This window comes from Gossypium hirsutum, chromosome A02 (assembly GCF_007990345.1).
Source record: "Gossypium hirsutum isolate 1008001.06 chromosome A02, Gossypium_hirsutum_v2.1, whole genome shotgun sequence".
Lineage (NCBI taxonomy): Eukaryota > Viridiplantae > Streptophyta > Magnoliopsida > Malvales > Malvaceae > Gossypium > Gossypium hirsutum.
Window position 1 is genome coordinate 91,647,719 of NC_053425.1, and position 27,570 is coordinate 91,675,288.

At 35.5% G+C, this 27,570-nt stretch overlaps 1 protein-coding gene and 1 pseudogene across 1 annotated transcript; one reads left to right on the forward strand and one right to left on the reverse strand.

Annotated features, from left to right (window-relative positions):
* The first annotated feature begins 14,282 nt into the window (after nt 1–14,282).
* LOC107951766 (thioredoxin-like) lies at nt 14,283–15,522 on the forward strand (annotated as a pseudogene).
* Nucleotides 15,523–15,654: 132 nt separating this feature from the next.
* LOC107951765 (transcriptional corepressor SEUSS) lies at nt 15,655–23,949 on the reverse strand. The gene is made up of 10 exons (XM_016886904.2): nt 23,429–23,949; nt 21,644–23,003; nt 21,437–21,556; nt 21,219–21,267; nt 20,779–20,993; nt 20,622–20,690; nt 19,924–20,021; nt 18,088–18,181; nt 17,334–17,403; nt 15,655–16,828 (listed from the first exon to the last, which is right to left on the reverse strand). Exons 2-10 carry the CDS (start codon nt 22,706–22,708, stop codon nt 15,855–15,857), a joined length of 2,754 nt encoding a protein of 917 aa, XP_016742393.2. The 5' UTR covers nt 22,709–23,003; nt 23,429–23,949; the 3' UTR covers nt 15,655–15,854.
* Nucleotides 23,950–27,570: the final 3,621 nt, after the last annotated feature.

Genomic DNA, 27,570 nt, shown 5'->3' on the forward strand with positions numbered 1-27,570 from the left:
TCAGACAATGCACTGAACTTGAACAACAGCACGATAGCAGAAGTCTGTAGCCAATTCAAGATCAAACATCATAACTCGTCACCGTATCGCCCAAAGATGAATTGTGCAGTGGAAGCAGCCAATAAGAACATCAAGAAGATCATAGGAAAAATGACTAAGACTTATAAAGATTGCCACGAAAAATTACCATTCGCCCTATATGCCTACCAGACGTCAGTCAGAACCTCTATCGGGGCAACACCTTTTTCTTTAGTTTATGGAATGGAAGCAGTTCTGCCTATTGAGGTTAAGATTCCCTCTCTACGCGTGTTTTCAGAACTAAAATTGGATGAAGCAGAATGGATCCAGTCTCAATACGACTAGTTGAACTTGATTGAAGAAAAGAGGCTAAAGGCTATCCGCCATGGTCAAATGTATCAAAAGAGAATGATGCTGGCTTATAATAAGAAGGTTCGCCCTAGAGAATTCCATGAAGGAGACCTCGTATTGAAAAAGATCCTCCCCATACAAAAGGACTTCAGAGGGAAATGGATGCCAAATTGGGAGGGACCTTATGTGGTAAAGAAGGCTTTCTTTGGAGGGGCTCTGATTTTGATCGAGATGGATGGTAAAAGCCTGCCTAATCCTGTGAATTTGGATTCAGTCAAGAGGTATTTTACCTAAAAAAAATGGAGAGGCCAAGGTGAAAACCCGTGAAAGGGCGCTTTGAGACCAAAGGGGTTTGAATTGAAAACCCAGGAATTGGCAATTCAAATTTTGTTCAAACATAGGGCATGCGGCAGTTTTGTCTTTTCTGAATTAACAGGAAGGAGGGATGCTACATATTGGGGCATCAACAAAGTACTCTTGGTCTTCCAAGCACATACCGAGTTCAAAGAGTCCTCGAGAAGTTTGTGCAACGAAGCTCATACTGCGATATCTAGGGCACCTATTCTTATCTTATTCATTTTTTTTAGCAGAATGTGCCACCTTAATTAATTCGTAGGTTCACATTTTGTACCTTAGCAAATGTGCTATCTTAATTACCTTGTTCATCTTGAGCATCGCTCTCAATAAAATTCCATCTTGCCTATTGCGATAATCTTTTTCAAGTGTCTTTCATTAAGTTGATGATTAATGGACTAATAATATTCAAAAAGAGTTCTGCATATTACTCTAAAATTCTTCTAAATGATACAAGGACCTGAAACGGGACTAATTAGTTTGAATCGCCCAAATTCAAGGATTGGAAAAGTTGGGGAAAGAATAGCCCAAATTGCGATTATCCTTCGGGTATTCTGCCAGAGATACCAGTCAAGAAAAAGATAGAATAATATGTCAATAATAAAATCTCGATGAACAACGAGTGATTAAAAAAGGGGGGACATTTTTCATTCATGCAAACGTCATTCATACACGTCTAGCTAGGAGCATTTAATTCATTCTGATCATGACATCCTAATCATTTGGCATAAATAGGTCCATGAAATGAATTCAACAGGTCATGTTCTCCAAAGAATGGTGTAACAGATCGAAGACGAAGGGTCTTAAACCCCTAAGCAGTAGGGTAACAGACCGAATTGCAGATCTTATCTCCCTAAGCAGTAGTGGAGCAGATCGAAGATGAAGAACCTTAAACCCCTAAGCAGTAGGGTAACAGGTTGAATTGCAGATCTTATCTCCCTAAGCAGTAGTGGAGCAGATCGAAGATGAAGAACCTTAAACCCCTAAGCAGTAGGGTAACAGGTTGAATTACAGATCTTATCTCCCTAAGAAGTAGGGAAACAGATCGAAGACGAAGGGCCTTAACCCCCTAAGCAGTAGGGTAACAGGTTGAATTTACAGATCTTAACCCCCTAAGCAGTAGGGAAACAGATCGAATACGAAGGGCCTTAACCCCCTAAGCAGTAGGGTAACAGGCTCAATTTACAGATCTTAACCCCCTAAGCAGTAGGGAAACAGATCGAATACGAAGGGCCTTAACTCCCTAAGCAGTAGGGTAACAGGCTAAATTTACAGATCTTAACCCCCAAGCACTAGGGAAACAGATCGAAGGCGAAGGGCCTTAACCCCCTAAGCAGTAGGGTAACAGGCTGAATTTACAGATCTTAACCCCCCAAGCAGTAAGGAAACAGATCGAAGACGAAGGGCCTTAACCCCCTAAGTAGTAGGGTAACGGGTTGAATTTACAGATCTTAACCCCCTAAGTAGTAGGGTAACAAGCTGGAAATCAATTATCCTCTCCCTGAAATGGCGTTGGAGCGGCTAAAAGCTACAACAAATCTCCTTGAAGTTTCAGTAGATTGAAAATAGCAAGACTTATCTCCCCGAAGTTGCAGTGGAGCATAATAAAGCTACCTGAAGAATAATAAGCACCAAAGAAGTCAGACTCTGCGACCGGGCAAATTGGTCTTTCCTAAAAGTCTTTGCTCTATTCTCGTTACACGACAATGAGTAAAGAGGGGCAGCTGTACAAGCCTAATTATGCCCGGCCCAAACTAAAAGACCAAACCCAATTAAATACAAACCCTAAAGCCCAAATCCTAGCCCCCTGCAGAGAAGAGAAAACAACAGCAGCCCTCAAGCCTCAGTAGCACACTCGGCCAACAAATGGCTGCCTCACGCACCACCACTGGCATATGCTCCCTCAATGCGTCTGACACACCCATACCCTGCAAACACAAACAACAAAAACAGCAGCCGCAACAGAGGAATGGGAGCATTTTTTTATTATTATTGTAATCAGTTATAAAACCGAAAGGAGAAATTTTGTAAAAAAAAAATGAACACCAGCAATCAAAAAAAATATACAAAAGGTTGATATTCGAGTTTATCTTCTCTGTTTTTTTTTTTTTGTTTCAATTCCTTTTTAATTTCTTTTTTATCTGTACTTACAAATCTATTAAACAAAAGTGGGCATAAAGAATAAAAGAAAAAGGAAAGGCTCACCTGAGTTACCTCGTGGCCCGTTGTCGGAAGTTTCTTTCCACGGCCAGAATCGGGCATGAAAGGAGTGAAAGTGGGCCTTTTTCTTTCAATTTTCGCGGGCATGGAGGGGTTCATCCTCGGATCTGTTCAAAAGGGAGCTAAAGGTCCCTTCTTGCTCATCACCGGTCACCAGATTTGATGGTGGTGCGGTGGTACAATGGACGGTCGTGGCCCTTTGGCCAAAGGAAAAGGGAGAGGAAGAGAGTTAAAAGAACTCTCTGTTTCTTTCTAAAAGAAAAAAGAATGCAAAAAATAAAAAAAAAATGAAAATTGGCCTTAATAAAAAAAACATGAAACGGCAGAGTTGTTTTCAAGGCAAAAGTGGGGCATTTGCACTATGGGTCCTTCAGTTTTACTACCCGCTTTCAACACCTCCTTCGGCTCTTAATTTTGCGCTTTAATTTGGCCCCATGGATTTTACACTAGTCGCATTTTGGTCCTGCATAATATAAAGCGTATAAGGGCGGGGATATTCTCCTTATAAGTCCCTCTTTCTTTGCATGCATTCCATTCGGGTCCTTTCTCTTTTAAATTTGTCCCTTTAATTTAATTTTGTTTTTAATTTGGTCATAAACCTTCTAATGGCAAACTATTTGGCATATTTTGTTTGTTTATTCTTTAGAAAAACATGTATTTAAACAATTATATATATTTTGCTTTAGATCTTTATATATATATTAATTCTCTTAAAATTATTTTAGGAACCATTTATTTAAGATTGATTTATGGTATTCTTTTCAAATTGTTATTATTATTTTAAGTTACGAGTATATTTTCTAAATTAGCTACTTTAAACGGTTTTATTATATATTACTTTAAATTATCTTGTATATTATTTACTTTATGATTTTCTTTTTATATACGTTATTTATTTTAAACTTTTACATATTATTTATCTTAAATTTAAATACATTATGTAGTTAAACTAATTTATATATTATTTATTTTAAACCCTCTTTATTAGTTATTTTAAATTGTTCTACATTGTTTATTTAAAATTTTTTTTTATATAATGTTCCTTTTAAAATGTTTTCCATGACATTTTGAATTATTATGTATATATTAATTATTTCACGTTGCTTTTTTATTTATTTTAAACCCTTTTTTATATATTACTTTTAAGTTGCTTATTATTTTAAATTTATAGAATGTTTATTCTTGAACTTTCTTTTTTATGGATCATTTATTTTCAAATTTTCATATGTTTTATTTTAAACTCTTTATACATTTCTTTATATATATTTATGTGAAGTTCTTTTATACTATGCTTCATTTCTATGTTTATCAAGTTTAATGTTAAATAATGTATGTTGTGAAATTATTGCTATTGCATGTACATTAATCTGCTTACTCGTGTTCATCTTATTGCCATGCGCTTGTGGAATATTTTATGCGTGAATCATTGTTCCATGTCGCACTATACTTTATTTCATATCATCGCCCCATAAATCAAACCTCGTTACATTCATCCCATAAATTGTTTTATGTGAATCCAAACGAATAACACGTTGTTTAAGTATCAAATTTGCTACTATTCAAAAAATTTCAAAGTAAGGCAATGTTTCGCATTTTGGAACATCGAAGAATTGTGCCCTAACTTACGAGGTTTCAGTTCTCTCGTTGGTTCTAAATAGCTAAATATCCTTTTGAGTTTTGAAATACACGGATTTCCAATTAAAATTAAAGACAAAGTTGTGCTCGAGAGTTCATGGTATTGTGTCCTAACTTACGGGATGTGATGCTCCGATATCTTGAGACGAGGAAGTCTTTAGCAATCGTTTTGAGCAAATTCAAGAATTTTAAAATCGATATTAATAGAAAAGATCGTATTTCAAATCCATTCCCGATTTTCAATTTTCGACATTAAAACACTAACTAATCAATTCGGTACCAATTTTTGGGCGTGTCGGGGGTGCTAATCCTTCCTCGCACGTAACCGACTCCCGAACTTGTTCTCTTGAATTTTGTGGACCAAAACATCGTTTCAATAAACTAAAACGTTTTATTAAAGCAAAGGTGATCCGATCACACCTAATAAAGATCGGTGGCGACTCCCATTTTAATTTCTATTTTCAAACAAAGTCGATCCCCGCGTTTTTTTAAAAAAATGGTTTCGACAGTAGGCATTTCTCGACAGGTTACAAGCTCTTCCAACATCAATTCCATGAAATGTTGAACAACCTGAGCACCATCAACACCTACAGTGCGACGTACCTAATGAATATACCATTCGAATAGTGGACGCAATTGTATGGTAGAGGTCTATGATACGGGTACATGACGTCAAACTTAGCCGAGTGCATCAATTTCATACTGAAGGGGATACATCATTTTTCAGTAACCTCGGTTGTCAAAGATACATACTTTCGCCTGGCAGCCTTGTTTCCAAAGAGGGGGACAGTGTATGTTGGATAGATAGCGGGCAGTACTACTTGGTGCAATGACATCTTGAAAAAGATTCACTGAAATATAGAGAGGGTGAACACGATATATAGTGTGCCAATCATGTTAGAGCCTCGATTTTTGAGTCATGGAGCAAGCTAGGCTCGACCACGACATGTCAGTGGCATCCTATCGTGTGAACCTAATAGTAGGGACTTACGATTGTGGGAGATTCCAAGCATTTTAGTTCCCATGCACACTACAATTACCGTATATGGGAAAGTACGAATTGAGTATGAGCCTTACATCAATGACGTCTACTAACTAGAACACATTCATAGTATATGGAATCCTGAATTCCCACCTGTCCTAGATGAGAGTACGGGGCCGCAGGTGTCTAGCGTATCGTACGAGTTGGCACCAAACAAGGACTTGCGTCATGTCCCGAAAGTTTGTTCAAATTTCTCCTGGATAAGGAACAATATGGATATTCGGGAGAAGGACAATCAACAAAAATTATGCAGGTACTGTAGAAACCCAGGGCATACGAAGGCAACATGTCCTCTGTGCAGGGGTACATTGGGGCCTCAGTGTCGATAGTATTATTTTCTTCCAAATAATATATTCATTACAATGCTTCCATTATTCAGGTGTTCCAAATTTGTTAATTATTATTAACTTACGCATAACTCACATTAAACAGTAATGAAGACAAATGTGATGCTCGACTGAAAAACCACAGTTCATTTATTTACGTCATATAAATATTTACATTACATTATTTAGAGAAAAATACATCAATCGTGTTGTCGAGGAGAATGTGTGCCGCTGCAAAATGGTGGATGACGGTTGCGTGGAGGATTTCTATGTACAACCGAAGGTGCGGACCTATAGACTTCCTCATCAATGTTATCATCGCCTTCACTCCCACCTAGCACATCCTTCTGGGTTTTGTCTTCGACTTCGCCAGCGTCATCATCATCCTCCGTAGTCAACTGTTGTGTCATCTTAGCCTCCCATCGTGTATCCTCCACTATCGCGGCCAATGGTTGCACCAATGAGCCACCCCGATAAAATAATAATAAGAGTGGTGTCTTTGTCACAATCGGTGTGTAACCATAAGGGGCCCCAAATCCCAGCTACATCGGTATTGTCCCAAGCATCGACACTGGCATCGACTACTGCATGGGCATTTGTATCAATGTTGTTATCATGGTGGTGCATGCACCGGCATCTGGCCTGACATTTGGGTCGACTTCAACGTTAGCATGGGGGTGAAAAATGAGGGAGATGTCAATGCCTCAAAATATATACCTATAGAAACAAAAGAACTAGCCACGTGAGGCGATGATGCGTAGGGCAGTGCTTTGTGAAAAAAACTTGGGGTTAGTGAAATGAAGAGGAATAAGTGAAGTGAACTAACCTGATTTTTTCATAGACATAAGTGACGCTTCTTTTTCCAGAGCCAATGATGAACTCGTCGTGCGATCATGTCCCCCCTATGCTACTACTGTGGCGGTCATCGTTGCCTCTTCTGTCAAATTTGCCTACTCCTTGCCTCTGGCGATAGCAGATACGGCTTGTTGGCAACTTTGAACCACGTCAAGTAATCAATATCTACCGCTGTGTGCATTAAGAAAAATGGTTCGCAGACTGGTAAGTATTTCATCCTATGATCCCAAGCCTGGATGTGCTCCTTGCGCTTCTCTGCTCAGTCATTGTCGTTCTTACCCCGTATGTCCACTTTGTGCAGCTGTAACAGCCCGATTTTGACCCTATTTGGAACGGTGGTTTCGGGACCACGAATCCGAGTTAGAAAAAATTTTTAAAATTATTTTTGGTGTTTATAATGTGTGAACTTGTGTGTGCTAAATTTTCGTTTTAAAATTTTATCATTTGGGTGCCTGATTTAAAAAAAGGGCTTAATTGCGTAAAGTGAAAATTTAACGGTTTAATGTGTAAGGATGAAATGTGTTTGTCTTTCTAAATGGAGGTAGTTATGTGGTAATTAACCCATGATAACATGCAATGTATGGTAATGGCCTTATTATATCATGATTTTATATTTTAATTCAAAGGTTAATTAGGTAAATTAATTAATAAGTTAATATATTATAAATATATCATAAAATAAGCCTTGTTCATTTTATGTTATTTTGATCGAAACCAAAAATAAGAAAGAAAAAAGAAAAGAAAACCTAGTTCGGCCATAAACAAGCTTGATTAAGGTATGTATTTAACTCAGTTTTTTATCATTTTTACGTTTTTGTGATCGTTGCTTCGAATACTATCCGACCCATGCTAGAATTTCTGATTTTGATGAATATTTTAAGTTATGCCATTGATGAATATTTGTGTTTTGTGATGTTTGATGATGAATTATGAAATATATGCTTTGGATTAATATGTTTTGTATTGGAATTTTTAATTAATTTGAGTAATTAGGGCTAAATTGCAAAATTTATAAATTGAGGGACAAAAAAAATGAGAAATAAATGAAATGTATGGACTTTGATGAGTATAAGGAAGATTCGGCCTAGGCATAGTGTGGTCAAATTTTGTATATTTGTGTTTTGTGTAATTTGGACTAATTTGTAAATAGTGTAAAATGTTAGGGGCAAAATGGTAATTTTCTCATTTATGTGTTTTTGGATTAAATTGAATGAAATTATATTGAATTATTTTATTTTGAATATATTTAGATCAAGAACTAAAGAAATCGGACTTGGATCGGGGGAAAACAAAAATAGTTGAATAGTTGTTTTATACCATTCGCCTATATCCGAGGTAAGTCTATAAGGAAATAAACGTTGTTAATTTTGAATGTAAATTAACTTGATATGCTGATTTGAATATTATGGATTTATAATTGAGATTTTCGAATGTGATTATGCATAGAAATAATGTGTTCAAGTTCGATTCGATCGAGTTATGACGTCCGAAAAACCCCGTATGAACCTTTGGAATATCTAGGATACGTATGTTATGACATAGGATATACGATATGTGATTGTGTGTAAGACCATGTCTAGGACATCGGCATCGTATATGTAATTCGTGTAAGACCCTGTCTGGGACAGTGGCATCGATATGTGATTACATGTAAGACCACGTCTGGGACGTTGGCATTGTACGTTATGTGTGATTATCCGAGTATCCTATTCGATTCTGAACGGTTCAATGGGCAATGATAAACTATGAACTATTGAGTTTAACGAGCTAAAACGATCAGGTATGTGATGTTTGGTTACCTATTTGACAATAGGGTAAGTTAGTTAATTTATATGTAATAAAAATAATTCAAAATATTATTATAAGTATATGTGTGATTATGATATACATATTCGGCCTTATGATATCTATAAGTATGTGATTTAAAAGCTTGATCTATGAGTAGGTTTAGATGAATACAACATGACTTTGAAATTGGAAAATGTATTAGTAATGTATATACAAGTGTATATTCGGCTACGTTAAGTTGTTTATGGATGTATATGTTATATATATAAAATTATAAGTTTGAAATTAAAAGTGATTATAATTGCATAAATTGGTTTAGTTAATTTATGTTATTAAATGTTTTATTTGGTTATGACTTATGAAGCTTTGATAGCTTACTGTGTGTATGTTTATTTTCTATTTTATAGATTTTGGAAGGTAGTAACAAGCTAGAGGATCGTCTGCGAAGTCTATCACACTATCGTTTGTTTTCGGTACTTATATAAAATTAAATTTTAACCTATGGCATGTATAGGTTGGTTTGTGTTATGTTTGATTTTGGAGTATATATATATCATAGCCATGCAAAAATGGCTTAATTATGAAATTAATGTTGTGAAATCTGGTTGTGTTTTAACTCATTTTAAAGGTATGTTTTATTATGATCATGCTTGTGATGTTTGGTTATGAAGATAGTTTAATTGAATAGATGATTATAAAGTTATGCTTGGTGTTATGTATAGATTTATAATTTGGCTAGGAAACGAGTTAAAATTTGGATGTATGTTAGATATTTGGTATACGTTAAATAGGTTAAGTGATGTTTGTATCACTGTTAAAAAAATTGACCAATAGGTACGGATATAGATAGATAGTTTAAACTTAGTTATAAAAAAAATGCATTTGTTACATTTGATTGAAGTGTGGTCTGAAATGTCTAAGTTAATGGTTGTGTATGTGTTTATTAAATTATGGTTTATGTTATGTTTGGAAGTATTTATTTATAAAATGTAAAGAGATGATATATTAAATATGTTTTGAAGATGGATTTTAACTTCATAAACTTGGTTGATGAGAGCTACTTGTGGTAATGTATTGATTTAATTATTATAGCCAAACATGTATTGAATAGATTGGTTTTGGGTATGACATTTCGGTACATTACAAATAGGTGAAATAAACATGTATTGATTCGGCACTAGTAATGTAACTTAAGATGGATTGATTGATTTATATGATTATAAAATGAGTTTGAGACTCGGTGGTATGATTTTTTATACGCCTTTTGATTTAGCTTTGAAGTTATACATACTGGATATGATATATATATATGAATGATACATTTTATTTATAAAGTGAAAATTATATTATGTTTATGTATGCTTCCATGTGTAATTGTATAATTGTATATTTGTTTAGTAATAAAATAAAGTTGGAAGTGATATTGTAAGAAGTAATTGCATATTCTGCTAAAGCAAATTAAAATGACCATTTGAATAGTAGTTTTGCTTATATTTAAATGGTTAATTGTATTCCGCAAATAGTAATTAACATGCCGATTTGAGTTATTTAAGATGTCATGTATATGAATTTGTATGTTTAATAGGCCTCATGGATGAAATCTTTGATTGAGTTATTTGTATTAGATTTGACATGCACTTATACTATGTGTAATTGATATATGCAGCAATATTATTGTGAACCTTGTGCTTGGCCGAGTTTTGAAATGACTTATGATATGAAATGATTAGCTAATAGTTATATTAGACTTTTTGATTTAAAATATGGTTGGTTTAAGAGTTTGAAAATGTGTATGACTATGTCTTGATCGATAATGCCTCATAACCCTAATCCGGCGACAGATACGAGTAGGAGTGTTACAGCAGCTCCTTCATGTCTCGCAGTGGCGACGGAGTTTATTGCCTCTACCCAAACTGCCACAACACCTGGTTCAATTCGTGCATTTCCACTGTCGTATACACTATCAACTACACATTCGCGTGCCATATCTCCTGATTGACAAACACTTCCAGCGGGATGCAAGATATGACTTTGGTGTCAACGTACGACATCCATTCAAACTAAAAAGCAAAATTGTATATATCGTTATGTATGAATTTTTTCTTTTACGAATCATTGCATAATTAATATAGGCTCGAAAGAATAAGTAACTAACCTCGGCTTCGAAACGTTGATCTAATAGTAGCCTAAAATCTTTCAACCCCTCAGGCAATCCCACATGACTCGGCCCATGTTTCCACCTGTATAAGTGATATATTAGTCAAAACATATAATAAATAAAAATATTTACTGTACAAACTATGTATTTATTAATAAATGATGTTTACCCTGTCACCAATGAGAACATGTATGGATCAGTCACTCTGGGATGTAGAAACGGTAGTCGCCACTAGGCCCACGACTACAACAAGAGCAGGCCACTACTGATTGACATCATATTCGATACCGTAGCCCAACACAGCTCCCAGTATAAAGTGGACACGGCAGATCCCCAACTTAGTTTTCCGTATTGATTGAAATCCACTAGATGTAGTAACTACCTTACGTGCACCAAATTTCGAGATTTATCAGGCACTAAAATGCCTCAGATTAACCTCATGATAAATGCTCGGGCGTATTGTTCTATGATCTCCTCCGTTAGGTCTTCAATAAGCTCATTGAAATTATCTTCCAACTAGACCTTCCCCAATATTACTTTGCAGAGGTCCACTTTACTAGGAACGATCATTGATCCTATGATGACTGACCCATCCACCGACAGAATGAGTTGTAACGCTACATCCTTGAGTGTGATTGTACACTCCCCGCATGGAAGGTGGAAAGTGTGTGTTTCGGGCCTCCATCTTTCCACTAACACGTTGATTTGTGTAGGATTGAGTTTGCAGTCCATGAGCATGTGAGACGTATGAAAGAATCCAGCCTCTTGCAAGTAGCCACGAATTTAAAGAATCAAAGGCTTTCCCATATTATGTATGAATCTCCCCAAAATACGATCATATGCCTATTTATAACATGAAAAAAAATATTTCAAATTATCAAAAAAATAATTAAACTTAACATAATTGAAAATAGAGAAATTTAAAATTTTGTCGTACCATTGCTAGTTGGGCGGCGGAAATATGTTTGTCGTCGAAACAAATTAGAAAGGCATTCATTCATGAGAAATTAATCTGAACGAATAAAATACGAGATAATTAAATAATAATATTTTTAGGGTGAGAATATCGATAAATTTAGAACAAAAAGATTGAGAGAGTTGAAAGAAGGATGTGAATGAAAGAACGTATTTATAGGTTAAAAAAATTGATTGTTGCCCCCTTAATTTTTTTTATCGTTATAGTGCCAATGTTCAAAAAAGTCGTTGATTTTTTTCCGTCGAAGGAAAACGCGTCTAGCTGGCTACGCTATCTTGTCGCCCGTGCAAAAGACGTACCCAGCTAAACGTGCTTTCCATTTCTCTCTCTTAAAAATGACCTATTTCTTTAAATTAAAAAAAAAACTAAAACCCTAATTAAAAAATACAACAGCCTTTAAGGCTAATTTAGAGTGAGTTTTGATGGGCGGTGCGTTTACCTGCGGTTAATGTAAAAACAGTGGTTGCGGTGAGATTAGATACTGTAGTGTGAGACAAAAAGTAAGCTAAACGCACCGCAACACCCCCCCAATCGAAGCCTTAGCCGGGATTTACATAAATTTTTAAATCAAAATATTAAAATATGTAAATAGATTTTTTTATAAAAAAATAGAATTTTATATTGTAATAAAAATTAAATCTTTTTTTTCTTCTCCATTTTCAACATTTTTATTTTTATTTTTCTCTTCCACTCTCTCTCTCTCTCTCTTCTTCTTTGTTCTTCTTCTCTTCCACGATGAACCCTCTGACCATCGTGCTTCACCGTTAGATCGACATGGGGTTCCAGGCAAAGCTTCCCTTCCCTGAGATGCAACACCTAACCATTCAGATAGGCTTAAAACGTCTTGGAGCGTAGACTAAACCTTGGACCAGTGAAGAAGATTCTTCTTCTGTACTCTCTTTTTATTTTTTATTTTTGTTCTTCTTCGTCTTCTTCTTCTCTCCTCTCTCTTCCCCCCTTGGTTTCGACTTCTTTTGCTGTAAATGAATGGTGTGGGTACTGGGTTTTGGCTTCTAGTTTTAGTTTTGACTTCTTTTCTTGCAGGTGTCAATAGGGATGTTGTGCGGAATTTGGGTCTGAAATAAGGATTGATTCTAGTTTCGGACCATGGAGATTGGTGTTTCTAACAGGCAGTGAGGGCTTTGGCCTCACTTGGTCTAAAATGTGACCGTAGATCTGTTAGCATCAACGATGAAGCGCTTGTTCAAATTTCGGAGTGTTGCTGGAACTTGACTTGTCTTAAGTTCTGAGCATGTCAAGACTTAACCAATGCAGGGGGTTGTAAAAGAAAAAGAAGACGATGATAATAAAAAAGCAATGGGTTGTAGAAAATTTATTTGTTTAAAATGAGAAAAACAATAGGCTGCAACATTTTCCACCTGAAAAGTAAAAGATTGAAAATGTGAGAATATTGACTTGTTTCAAATGAAAATAAGATGGACTTGTACTTTTATTTTAATCTAAGTATTTTAAAATATTTTTAATAATTTTTTTAATATAGTTGAGCTAAAAAGAAAAAAAAATTATTTCCATGTTGTCCTTCCCGATTGTTTACCAATTTAGACTTGACTCATTCTATCGCGTGATATACATTCATTCGCACACGTGTTAAGATCTTATAGAAATCAATACTGTTAGTCTAAAATTTTAAAACGTTATATGAAAAAAATATATGAGATATTAAATTATATAAATTAAAAATACGATTACCACATTGCTATTTTTATTAAGGTACAATGAGATTTTTTTGTCATTGTCCCCAAAATATTTAACTATACGTATCAAACACTTTAAAATAAGAGAAAATGCTCTCAAACACGAGAAAAATACTAATATTTGACTTGTTGCATTAGAAAACTAAAGACTTGAGTTTCTTCTATAGACTTACAACACCTTAGCAATATAGGATTCTATAAGCTTGAACTTCTTTCCTTACTTTCTTATTAACCAACATTTTCAATCAATCTTAACACTTTTCGAATCTTACATTAAATTTTCTAAAAAATATAACACAATTATCTAAAAATTGACTAATAAATCTAAATGAGAAAATCTTATACAAAATAATATGAAAATCTTAAATTTTCTCTCTTCATAAACACCTAATCAAAATTGGTTAAATGTTAATCGATAACATTGTATCAACTAATATATATACCAACTCTTATCAACTAAGTGATTTAAATAATATTTTACCAAGTTATTGAAAGGAGTGGGAAATGGACTTGTCCCACCCCATCCCACCTCCAGTATTTGGTTATCTTCGAGTTGTCATTGTTGGAAGAATTTTACCTGAATTCCACCTTCAACCCTAACAAGAATAGATGAGAACAAAATAAAAATAAAAATTTTAGAACAAAGACTTATAATTTTGATTATCTTGAAGTCATTCTTCAAATAATACTTCAAATTAAACACATAATTAGATTTAAACTGGTTTGTACCATAGAACATGCATCATTAAGTTTATCGTTATTAAACATAGAATTTGACTAGAAAAGATGCCAAAGAAAATATGTAATTAATGGCGTTATATTTATGTAATAAATGCATTCCAATTTATGTTTTTATACATTAAAGAAAAAAAAAGGCTTAACGGCCTAGGGGGTTCACCCCATTTGCACAATGGATGAGAATTTTGTGATCAATCAATGTCTAATACAAATGAAACTCCTGAATACTCTCAAGTGCCTTATTTCCTTTTCTCGATGTAAATTTCACTCTAGTATCAAATATTATTCACATGAATTTTGCACTCTTGCCACCAACTCATAATTTTTATTTTATTTGCCAAAAGAATATCTAGGCCAGAAATTTCAAAAAGCCCCCAAAAAGGGGAAAAAATTCACTTGCTTTAACATTTTATCATTTTTCGAAGTCTCAGGGAAGAGCTAGAGATGGCTCTGGAACACTGTTTTCAATTGAGCTCAGTTCGCAATACCACTAGAGTAATGTGCTGCAAAGCTACCTTCATTTTTCTTCTCTTGAGAAGGTCCATTTGCCGACATCTAGAGGACCCAATAAACCCAATTTATCATTCAAATCATCTTCATCTTTTTCACATTCATTTACTGGCAAACCCCAAAAATCCAGGCTCATCTGCAAAGATAGTGAAGCAATTGCAGGTATATGCAGCTGTTTCTTTTCGTTACTTTTAGCATCATTATTGCAACACTCATAGCCCTTGCCTAAGAGATATTTATAATCTGCAGTTGAAGAGGTTACCGAAGCGACCTGGACAAAGCTTGTGGTTAGCAGTGACACAGCAGTTTTGGTGGAGTTTTGGGCACCATGGTGTGGACCCTGTCGGATGATTGAGCCAGTTATCGCTGAATTAGCAAGGGAATATGTTGGAAAGATTTCTCGTAACAAGCTCAACACTGATGACAGCCCAAACATTGCGACGCAGTTCGGAATCAGGAGCATCCCGACCATGTTGTTTTTCAAGAACGGGGAGGAGTGCATCATTGGTGCAGTACCCAAGTCTTCCTTGGCTGCTTCCATTGAAAAATATATTGATAATCGAAATATATATATATATAGCAGAATACAAAACAAAACCAAAGCTGGCTTGCCTGCTTGAATAATGTAAGAGCAAACGTGGCTTATTTATGCCATGCCATGGTTACTTGAGTACTTGGCTTGTGATGGTAAAATACAGTACAGTATCTTCATACCAAAAGTAAGTATCAACCTATTGATCCGAATTAGTATCAGAATTATTGTGTAAACGAATTAAATCTAGTTTCAGAAAAGGCTTATTCTGATAGTAAATTTCCTGAAAAAAAGTTGGGTTCAATCCTCGTCTTCATGCATATCAATCTTTCTTTACATCTTTGGCTTCAACCATGGTGCAAAAGGTTTGCATTAACCTTAAAAACAATTTAAGGTAAACAATATAATAAGAAAATGGAGCAACTTAAAGATGAGATGCTTTAAAACATTTCATTTGATAAAAACACTATGTTATATGTTTCACTTTACTGAAATTGGTACAAAGTGGGAGGGAAGCAGCCCTTTCATCTATCTCCTATCATACAGTGCTGCGCCAGAGGCCACCCGCGGGTTTTCATGGCTGCAAAACACAGCAGCTACACCCCAACATCCATCACCTTTCATTTTGGCCATCTTTCATGGAGAAGTTTTCCAATCATATTGAAGACTATTAAAACCATTAACTGCTCCTAGTCCACTCAGTAGCTGGTTCCCCAAATCCTGTTGCTGTTGGTGATTCATACCTTGATCCCGAGCCATTGATGCCATGCCATTACCTACCCTTCCATTCATCATCGAGTTATTACCCATGGCAGCTCTGATTCCATTCACTATAGCAGATTGGCCAAGCCGCCCACCACCCATCGTGCCAAACCCACCACCACCTATACCTGAACTATTGTTGACAGTTCCATTACCCACCATACTGTTGCCACCATTGACAACTGCACTGTTACCTGCTGGCAACATTCCATTTAAACTCTTCACATCATTGCCTAGAGTGCCAACACCAACCATACCTCCCGTACCATTCAGTTGGCCAGACATTATTTCATGAATGATTTTCTGAACAGAGCTTTGCGATTCACTTGGGTCAGCCTCACTGGAAAGAGCTGTCTGCTGCACGGGCATATTCACAGGAGAATTTGCTGAGTTCATGTGACTAGTAGCTGCTAAAGCACCATGAGGAACTTGAGTAGGATTATTAGATGAGGGCGTTGGTGACTGAAATGGAGAAGGATTCGCTTGTGATTGTGGAATTGTACTAGATGATCCAGGGGAAGCAATCTGAACAAAGTTTCCACCATAGGGACTGCTTGCATTATTCATAGAATTCTGCTGCCTGGAGTTCATGGAATTCTGGGGTAGAAGCCCCACTGTAACAGCAGATGTTGATGCAGATGCAGCACTAAGAGAGTTATTTATGTTAGCTCCACCATTGTTAGCAACGAGATGCATCCCAGAAACCTGGGTAGAACTTTGACTACTGGTGTTCTGGGCCACTGTTCGCTGTTGTGGTGTCAGCTGCTGCTGTTGTAGTTGTTCCTCAGGCTGTTGTGCTTGAATACCAAATGAAGTACTTGTTCTTCGAGGGAACTTGGCCAAACTCTCTGATAAAAAACAAATAAATTAGATAACCACCCTGCTCACATATAGGGTGTTAATAAATAAAGCTACAAGACGACAGGTTTATTATAAGGTAAAATCAGCAAAAGACTTCTAACACTAATTTTAAAAAAGCGCAAGTTGCAGTATGCCAAATCAGTAGGTAATTAGTTATATCATGCTAAACTATTTCCAATGGCACAGATAAAATGAAAAAAAAAATTTTGCATTGGGCTGCTAATAGCTAGAAACAAAGCTTAACCATAAGAAATTAGAAAATAATTATTACATCAAATGGTCACAAGCTAACAAAGGGCTACCACATCAACAGCTGTCAACTGGCTTATAAAATTCTCAATTGAAACTAGCTTACAGTAAACCAACATGAGAGGACTACAAACCCTCAGGTGCTGTTGTAGGATGCTTGGATCAGTACTTCCAAGCATTTCAAAAGAAACTTCTAATGAGAAATAAAACAAATTTAGCTAGGGAAATATTGTCAAAACTTACCCATAGGTCCAGTCTTCGTCTCTCTACTGTAATCAATCAAGTCCTTCATACTATTAACGACTTCGGATATCTGTTAGACCACCCCCATCCCCCCAATCCACAAAAAAGAAAAAAAAACAGAAACGGTGCATTAGTTCATCAAAAAACTCATTAAAGTACATCTTGCTAATTTAGTACTAGAAAGTGCAACTGTTAGAGGACTTCAAAAGAAACAAGAACATCCAAATGGGTCCACAAGAACTTTGGAAGAGTATGGAAATTAGCAATTTGCATTGGGGAAAGAATTGCCGGGTAACATGAAAGGAGTTAAAGGACATTAATCTGCATTAGAAAGAAAAGGAAATTTTTGGAAAAGATAGTGCATGGTTCAACAAAGAACAATCTATCAAAAGCTTAGTTGATGTAGCATTTTATCTCTGATTCTGCTCTCCAAAAAGAACAAGATGCCAGCACAGATACCAATAAATTTTCAGTACACATTTTCTTTTCAGCCTTTACCTGGCCACCACTAGGAGAAAGACCTAAGTACATGATAGCACAAATTTTCTCATTAACAAATTGTACCAGAGAAACAATAAAAGAAAAGCACTGTCTCAATATAAGTTCAGAATAGAAATGAGAGCAGCAAGAAGCACAAAGCAGATTAATAACAAATATTAACTAGGCGAAGTGGAAATTTATAGCAAAAAGTTTCCAAAATATAAGAATACATCATCACATATCCAAATTATTCTAAGCAGGTGTAGGAAATTACCTGAAGACAACGTACATATCTCTTTGTGTAACCCAAATCATTTACCAAAGGCACTTCCAAGGCTTTTGCCAGTTGCCGAGCTGATGCTACAAACCTAAGTTTGTCAATAGCTAATTAGAAATCCATGCACCCAGTAATGATCACAGATATAGAGAAAATAATGCAAGTTGATTTTATATGCTTGCCCAAGTAAGAGTGCATGTCCAAGTGTAACCCAGATTCCTAATAAGTATCTAACAAAATGGCACATCTAACATAATTGTAACTATACTGGAGTACAAAAATCAGGCCTATGCAATAGACAATGTCAAATAAAACCATCCACAATTTTGTACTTCCTTTTTTTAGTTACGACTGATTTATGGCACTATTTAAGCTAATTGATATCAGTCATTCATATTTCTACCATCTTTAAGATGGTAGGTGATTGCATTCATTCTATACCATTTTTTCTTGATCCCAAGCATCATTATTCTGGTAATTTTAAGGTTCAATAGACGTTACAGGTTCCAATTTAAGAGCCTCATTTTAGGTTCTCTTACATTACACAATTTCGTCTTCAGTTGAGGAATTATTTATGTAAGGTGGTGTCCAAATATTGATCCCATTATAGGAATAAGATAACTGAAACTCTACAAATTTGTACATAGCTTTGTTCAATTAATAAAAGGAGAAGTGCACAAGATTTTCACCATCTTGTAGGCTCTCTTTTGGACTATCAGAAGCAGAACTTACAATGCTACACTAGGTCTAAAGCCTTCAAAACAGTTATCATGTAAAGCCTCTGAAGAAACAAATTATGCATGACACCCAGATCTTTTATCTTCTTTATCAATCTTTCAATTCCAGCACAAACTTGGATTTACAACCAGCTTCAGATGGAAACCAAGCAAGTCCTTATAAGCAGAACTGAACAGTCCGACAACAATACAGAATAACTTCCCACCTTAAGCCTGGTTTATATTCATAAAATTTCTTTGTAGCTCAGTGGCAGATATGGGTTATCCTATTTACTTTAATACATTAAAAGCTCAATCATTTCCATCTTAATTCAACCATTACCTATAAGAACCATATTCTCTCATTAAAATAAACCTTAAAATCATATATTATAGCTCACCACATATCCAACATTTATTTTTCTTTTTTGGGTACAAAGGAGGCCACAAGCTGGGGATAAGGAAAGAGGTTGCAAGTGCTAAGATTTGAACCCGAGACTTCATCATGTTATGCCCTTGAGGGCAACATTTACTGCAGCCTACGAAGTGTGAAAAAGTAGCATGCATCCATTGCACACCATGTATAAAAGGAACCACATCAGGTCATAACTAAAATACTCATCTAGAAAATTAAAAAAGAAAGAAAACACAGACACACATCTATAATATTCCTCTCCGTGGCTTTCAGTGCGGATCATCTAATCAGGAAAACCAAAAGTATGTCCTCAAGGAAGAGTATGACAACTACCTAATATGCTGTTACTCAAACTTGGAAACTTGAGCAGGAAAAAGAAACAGGTTTCAATCTGTATATATTCTCTGCAAACTAGATGTCTATTTCTAACTGGCAAGATAACTTGTGTCAAACATAATAAATAAAAGTGGAAAAACAAAATGTTTACCCAAAGAAAGAGTTCCCAAACAAACATAACTGGCAACATCAATACACCGAGTGTAAGTGACTACAGCTAGGTATGAGCAAGAGGAAAGCATAATGCATCACACTCTAGAAAAGAAAAAATGAAAGGGAAAAAGCTACCAGTCCAGCTACCATATAAAAAGGAACGATTACTCAATTCTATCAAAAAAACAAAGAGCACAATAATAAAGGACGTACAAGTTACAGTTATTCTGCAAATCTGGAGCAGATAAATTTGTTGATGCATTTTGAGTTGCTGCTTGATACTTCTGAGCAGCAGCCCTAAGCTGACTAACCTGTACAAGGCAAACTACCATCATTAAATACAACTAGTACAAGTAGCAACCATACTCTTTAACAATCAAAAGAATGTATAATAACAACCAGTAAGAGAATGAGAAAAAAATCTACTCATAATTTTAGGGAAAATAAGGAGAAAAAAACTATGATGAAAATCCAGCATCAACATTCAAATGATATTTCAAGATTACAGGCATGGTGCAAAAGGAAAATCACAAGCAGCCAATCATAAAATAGAAAGCCATCACAACATCTAGAGATAACAATATTGCAACAGCAGCATAAATAAATGGCATAGGTAGATGGAACCGATTCTTCATCATAACCTAGGATGAAAATTTTAGTTCCATCATAGTCATAAATTTGCATTATATTTCTGACAATGAAAATAATGAAACTGTTATATTCTACTAGAAGATTTTCACCTTGTACCACTTGAAAAGCAGCAAATGTAATAAAGAAGGCATGCAAGATTGCAAATAAACTCAATCAACCAGGCTCTATAAGTTTCATTCGGTTTAGACATACAATGCACACAGGTCAATAGCATATATGTTACATTCTCAGGCTACAGAGAAAATTCATTTGATCACAACCTGAGGTATCAACAATCTTCTAGGGATAAGTTCTTCATGACGTCGAGCACAAAATTCCCAAGAACATATCTGGCAAAAGGAATGAAAGGGAAAAAAACTATGTTAATACAGCGTCAATTTTCAAAGTTGGGAGAAAGCCATTACTTCAATTTATAACCTTCAGATCGGGCGAGAAAACTATCCGAAGCTGACCATCACGAACAACACGAAGTTGCTCAAAAACACTTTCTTGTATTGCTTTAGCATAGTCCAGGACAATTTGACCAGATGAATTCTGGTACTCACGGGGCATATCAACATAAAGAAGTTCTTCCAGAGTACCACTCTCATATTTAATTTTGAAAAGCCTAGGGAGAACCTCAACAGTCGCCTCTGAGAGCAGTAGTAAGATATTAGATATATAGCAGTGATGGATAAATTAGATATAAGAAACCGCTATACATGCACATTTAGGCTAAAATAAGAAAACAAGCTAGTACATTGACACCTCAAAAAGGATAACTAATATATATTGAAGGTGCCAATTTAAGATGGCAATAGCTGACTGTAACCCAAAAGGAGGAACAACAGTCAAACAATTAAAAATAAAAGACTCACCAAAACCACGTCCTGGTTTGCGATTACATATTTCACAATGCCATACATCCTGGAAAATTTTTAAACAATACAATTATCAATTGCATGGGGAGGGAACACAACAAATAAATTAAGACAAAGAAGAGAAGTTCTAAAGATAATTGACCTTGGTCAATCACAAAATATGCTAACTGAGGATCACAGTTGGAAATTCCTGCAAGTTTTTCTTAGAAACAGACCTGAGGGAAAACACCAGTTGTTTGGCGGCCACTTCCATACATAGAAACACACCACTTCTTCTTCGCATTTGGAGCAAAGTACTCGGCAACAAATTTTCTCCAAAATTCAATATTGTTGTCCTACATGAAAAACAGGCATGTTACCTACCCAAAGCAACCAAATACATGTGAAAAAATAAACAGATCTTCAAACCAGAGATATCTTACTTCAGGTCTATGTTGTTGTTGATACATGTAATGTGTCAGACGCCTGGCACACATCCCAGGCTCATACACTGGTTTCACAGGTGATCTCAAAGGCAAATTCTGCTGTTGAAACTGCTGTGGCAATTGAGACCTTTGTTGAGGCATTGCTTTTAAAAGTTGCTGTTGGTGTTGTTGTAGCTGCAACAGCCTTTGCTGATGCAAAAGATTAATTTGGGCTGGTGAGGGCTGCCTCGACATGTGGAGTAACTGCTGTTGCTGTTGTTGTTGTTGCTGCGGCTCCTGTTGTTGTTGGTGCAAAAACAAGGACTGATCTGAATGTGAGGGTTCCATTTTTACCTGTGCCAAAGTTCTCATGGGTGGTATTTGTTGTGGTTCCAATTTCACAGGAGCAAGCTTCCTTAGTGATTGCAACTGTTGTTGCTGTTGATGTTGCTGCTGGCCAAGCTGATCATTAGTCACTTGTGGCTCCAATTTGACCGCCCCACCAACACCAGCCAACCCTCCTCTAATAGACTGAAACTGCTGCTGCTGTTGTCCTTGCTGGGTGTTTTGAGGAGCAGAGAACTGTTGCAATGCTTGTTGACCATGTTGGAAATGTGGTGATTCGAGGTGTAGGGAGTGCTGCTGGTCCGGTAACATATGGTTACCAGAAATGTTTGGAAATTGCTGACCTTGAACTTGACCGGATGAACCAGGGTTTGCCATGTTTGATGGAACAAACGATGATGAGGGAGCATTAAACCCCATCCCATTACCTACATTTGAAAGTGGATCAGATTCAGCCCCTGAGTCAATTCCTCCACGCTGGCTACTCCCCGGACCAGAAAGCTGAGGGTTTGGAACCCCATTCCCGAAGGACTGACTAAGAAGGGAAGACACATTTGGCACATTGCCAAGCATATTCATATTACCAAACTGAGTGCGAGGCGACACTAATGAAGGGTAGCCAGTTTGAGAAGGAAGGCTACCCCCTTGGGCTCCTAGCATCCCAGAACTCGACCGCAAAAGAGAAGGCGTAACAGAGTGCACACCACCTATAGGAGTAGAAGACCCCGATGGTACCATACTTAACTTATCTAATACTCACTCATAAAACTGCAGCCACTACCTAAAACAACATGAATATTAAGTAAACTACAATGACAAAGAAAAGCACAAATATTCAGTTGTATAGCTCAAGGCAATCAGCAGTTTATCCCCAACTTGGCTGCTTGCTTTTAGCTTCATGCTCTTCATTGTACCCAAATAAGAAAGAGTAAGTTCTGTTCCTGAACATATAGCTCTGAAAACCGAAGCCAAGCAAGGAGTTTAGATTTTCAATCTCTTCAAAGCAGCAATGGAATGGCTTTCGCATGAATCCCTATACAAAAAAAAAACAGAATTTTCAGATCCACTACAACATATATCCTAGCGAATATTTTTAAAAACATAAAAAGAAGTAAAACTTTCACCAAAGAACTCATCAATTAAACTCCAATCAAATCTAAAAAGCAAACCCAAATCTCAAGAACTCAGAAATGGTCATTAAATCCAACAAAAATTTAGTTAAAATTAAAGAAAACCCAGAAAAACCCCCAAATACATACCGTACAGAAAAACTCAAAATTGCAATTTTACTACACTAAACAAAACAATTCTAACCAAATAAAACCATCTCGATCGCACCTGAACACCAAAAATCGTTGATCCTAAACATTGAACGAGCAAACCAGAAAATGGGTATTCAAGCTAAACAAGAAAATAAAAAAAGGGTTAAGACTAGAAAAGACTTCATAGAAGACTCACCAGAGTTTTAAGAAAATCCCAACAGGTACAGAGTCAAAGGAGAAACAAAAGAAAAAGAGAGTTACTCAAATCTACAAAGCTTTGATTTCAATCAAAACAAGAACCCAAAAAACCCCAAATTTCTTAACTCTCTTTCTCTTCGATTCTTCTAGTTTTTTGCTTCGATAAACCGGACCAATAAAATATCTTTATACCCCTCACTACACAAAAAAGAAGGGAAAAGAAAAACTTTCTTTCCTCTCCTCTTCAATCAAATATTCTTCTTATTCTCTTCTCAGCTTCTGTTTTTTTTATATATTTCACTTAATAATTTATATTTCTTGTTTCAGTACGTGCCCTGTTCTTCCTCGCTGTATCTAGAGAGAGAACTCGAAGGAAAAAAAAAAGAAAGAGAAAAGATTTTAGAGAGAGAAAGAATAAGAGATTTTGCTTTGCCCTTGCGGACGTCAAATTTGTATTCAATTTGATTGAATTCTTTTTTATTTTTGGTGAAATCAAGTCAAATGTAACTCTTTCCCTTCGCTTGTTTTTGCGGGTTCCTTTTTCTTTTTGTTTCCATGGTACGGTGATGGTAGCATATGCATGCATACATGATTACATACATCCATCATGAGGATGATGGAATGTTATTAAAGTGACACATTGATTTTGAGTTCTATTTTGTGTGTTTTAATAATAAGGTTTAATTCACACTTTAACTTTTAAATTTTCTTTTTAGTATTTATATTTTTTTATTTCAATTAGATATCTAATATATGCTAACGTTATAGATTTTAATCCACATTCATTAGATGGATGTTTAAAAAAATTGCACTAATCAAATGATGTCAAGTTTATGGCTATTTTTTTCAAAAAAAAAAAATTTCTTAAAACCCATTTCACCTTCAATTTCTTCATATTGGTTTATGTCAAATACTTTAATTTTGATTTGAATCAATTTCATATAAATAGAAGGGCAACTGATTTTAACTCTAATTCGACTAAGTAAATCAAATATGTAATCACTTCTTCAAATTCACCCTTTCAAGTTTTTCTAATATTTTTAGTCTTCATTTTCTACCACTACACCCACCAAATGCTTCTTTAGTAGCTTCTATTCTCAACCAACATAACTTCATTAATGGTGGTGTTAAAACATTGAAGCCTTAGCATTTTTATAAAAACTTTCAAATGAAAAGTAATGCTGAAAACAGACTAGTCACGAAAGATGTCAAATTGCCAATAATATAAAATTCAAAAAACAAACCAATCATAGTAAATAAGTGCTCAAATTGCAATTTGAAGGTACAAATCACCCTCTCTTCTATACTATTAATTATACCCAACTCCTTAAAAACAAAAAAAAAATATTAGGAAAAAGGAAAAAAAATAGTTAACTCATTTGATCTTTTCCCGAGGACTGCAAAATATACCCCACTAAAAATCCAACCTAAGAACAATGTTACAGCAAAGAAGAAAGAAAAGAACCTATCATGCATATTTATGAATAGATACAAAATAGAATAGGTGAACGATTTTCGGGTTTTGGAATCAAAATTGAACTATAAAAGAAGAAATGAAGATTGATTTCAATTTTAGTAATATAGATTACTAGGTTTTATCATGAGATTATTGAACAATTTGTAAGTGTACACAATTGTCAACAAGTAATAAAGTAGTAAGTATAGAGTTATCGTCTCCATAGAGATTATATAAGTAAAGCAAAAATTGTGAAACTATCAATTAACAACTTGGTGATTGAAATAATTAAAAGTGAATTGAGTTAACTAATTAACTTAATTAAGATTACTAAGTATGCAAGACAAATGAGAATGTTAACACAGAATAATAAGCAATATACACTAACACAAGTTTAATCACAATGACATGAAGGAGCTAGAAGAATTGTTTTTTATTTTAGCTCGTTTACTATTTTCTGAATAAGTGGCGAGATTACAGCACTGTCATTACTCGTCAACATAAACCCTTTATCTGAGAGCATGGGTTGATTCTTGGGTTGATTCTTGAAAACAGAATCAGATCTCTCACTTGCTTCATCATTATGGAATTAGGCTTGAAAATTGATGGATTGAACAACATGACTTTTCTCTTACTCTTAGAGACATGGTAAATTCAGCTTTTTTGCAAACAGTTTGTGTGCAAGTCTATACTCAAACAGATGGCCATAAAAAAAAAACAACACTAGTAAATTGTAATTTACCTCAAACAATTACACAAGCTAGTCAACGATAGGTTAAGTGAAACCGTGAGAAGATGGTGACAGCTTTGTGCGACAGAGGTAGGGCAGGACGGCTGTAATAGGGAGTTAGTGAAAGTGCGGTTGAGAAGATGGACTAATGGTTGGTGATGGTTTTTGCTTCGAGAGATGGCGGCTGTAACACCCTACACCTGGTCCAGTCGTCGAACTTGAGCTATAGGAGGCTACAACAGTTAACAACAATTATCACCTACGATTTTAGCTTAATATTCAATTTACAATGAAACATTTGATATTCTAAATATAATATAATTTACATCTAAAACTAAGTCTCAAACGAGCTTGCGACATCTCTCAAATCAATTAGAAATCAAATAAGAACTTAATTGAAAACATTCAATAATACATGCTTAGGCTGTGTGTGACTAAGTCAAATGATCGTGTCACCAAATTTTGCCACTAACTGAACTAGTGTAAAAGAATGTCACACAACCGTGTAACCAATTGAAGTCATGTGGACCTAAATGCAAAATTTCAACTTAAAGTCATACGTTCGTGTTCTTAGACCATGTAATAAACTAAGGCCATGTAAACTGGAGCCACACGGTCGTGTATCCAGACCATGTAGCTCATTAAGGCCATGTACACCAATCACCTCCTAAAATATAAAGACCACACGGTTGTGCCACATGCTCATGTGTGGCATAACGCCATACGTCAAACTGTGTATACCAAAAGAACCTTTTAGAATAAGTTATAAGGCCCTATGTTCACTTATGCCACAAGCATGTATTATACCATTCCTCAAACCTATTCAAATGTACAAAAAATATACCAAAAACACAACTCATAACATCACCCTAAGTGCCTAATTAATATGCCACAATTAACACTTCAATTCAACAATTCATATTCAACCATTCACATGTCAACAATTCATCATTCTCACATGCCAAATTCAACAAGCAAAATGCACCATAAGTACCAAAGCATACTTATACCATCACATGTCACAACAAACCAAAACAACCATTAAGGCTTACAACAAAACATATAGTTCACATCAAAATGGCACAAAACATAATTCAACCACTTATATATATACATTGCCATTATCACCTATTTACATGCCACTTATAATCGGAGCAAAAATGAAAAAAAGTCTACCAAAAGAGTTCTTGGATAGTGTAAGCTCTGGGGACAATCCATGTCACGCCCTAGATTTTATTTATTTATCTCTGTTAGTTTATGTCATAAAGAAATTAATGGTTTAGTGGTTAAGTGTGTTAGTTGTTTCCATAATGTCCCAAGTTCAAGCCCTCACAAGTGCATCTTTTAATTTAATTTTTTGACAATTTTGAGCCAGAGTGGACACTCTTGCCGTCCAACACATATTTCCATACAAGGAAAGATTCTTTCCTTGATTACAAGATCAACCTTCCCAAAGTTCTCCCCTTTTCACTCCTATGATCCACTTTTGGTGCCATTGTCCCCTCAACTTGCCAAAACCTTTACCTTACCTTGGCTGACCATTGAACCTAGACACTCCCCATTTCATTTTTATTTCCACCCTATTTTTCTCCTCCTCTCCTTTAGCCGCACCACCATTTTGCTCCTCCATTTTTCTCTCATTTTCTTCCTTTTTACCACTTTAAAAATTATCTTTTCATCATTTCTCTTCCACTCCACCACCATGCAATTTCGTCACACTCCACCACACCACCACCTCTCTTCCGCCACCGTTGTCGTCGTTAGCCACCACCAAAATTCTCTATTTTTTTCTTTTCTTCTCCTATTTTTGAAACTCATCTCTATAATCCATTAATGCTTATATTTATTTATTAAAATATCATTTCTCATCTTATCTTTTTAACTCATTATTTTTTGCGTTTTAATGTCGAATCCTCCTCTTTAGTCAGCTTTTCAAGAAATATTGTTGAACCTT

Coding starts and splice junctions, on each gene's coding strand:
- LOC107951765 (XM_016886904.2), bottom strand. CDS start 22,708: ATGGTACCATCGGGGTCTTCTACTCCTATAGGTGGTGTGCACTCTGTT. Junction 21,268..21,436: donor CAACTGGTGTTTTCCCTCAG/GTCTGTTTCTAA, acceptor AAAATTTTCCAG/GATGTATGGCATTGTGAAAT. Junction 20,022..20,621: donor GAAGATTGTTGATACCTCAG/GTTGTGATCAAA, acceptor TGCCTTGTACAG/GTTAGTCAGCTTAGGGCTGC.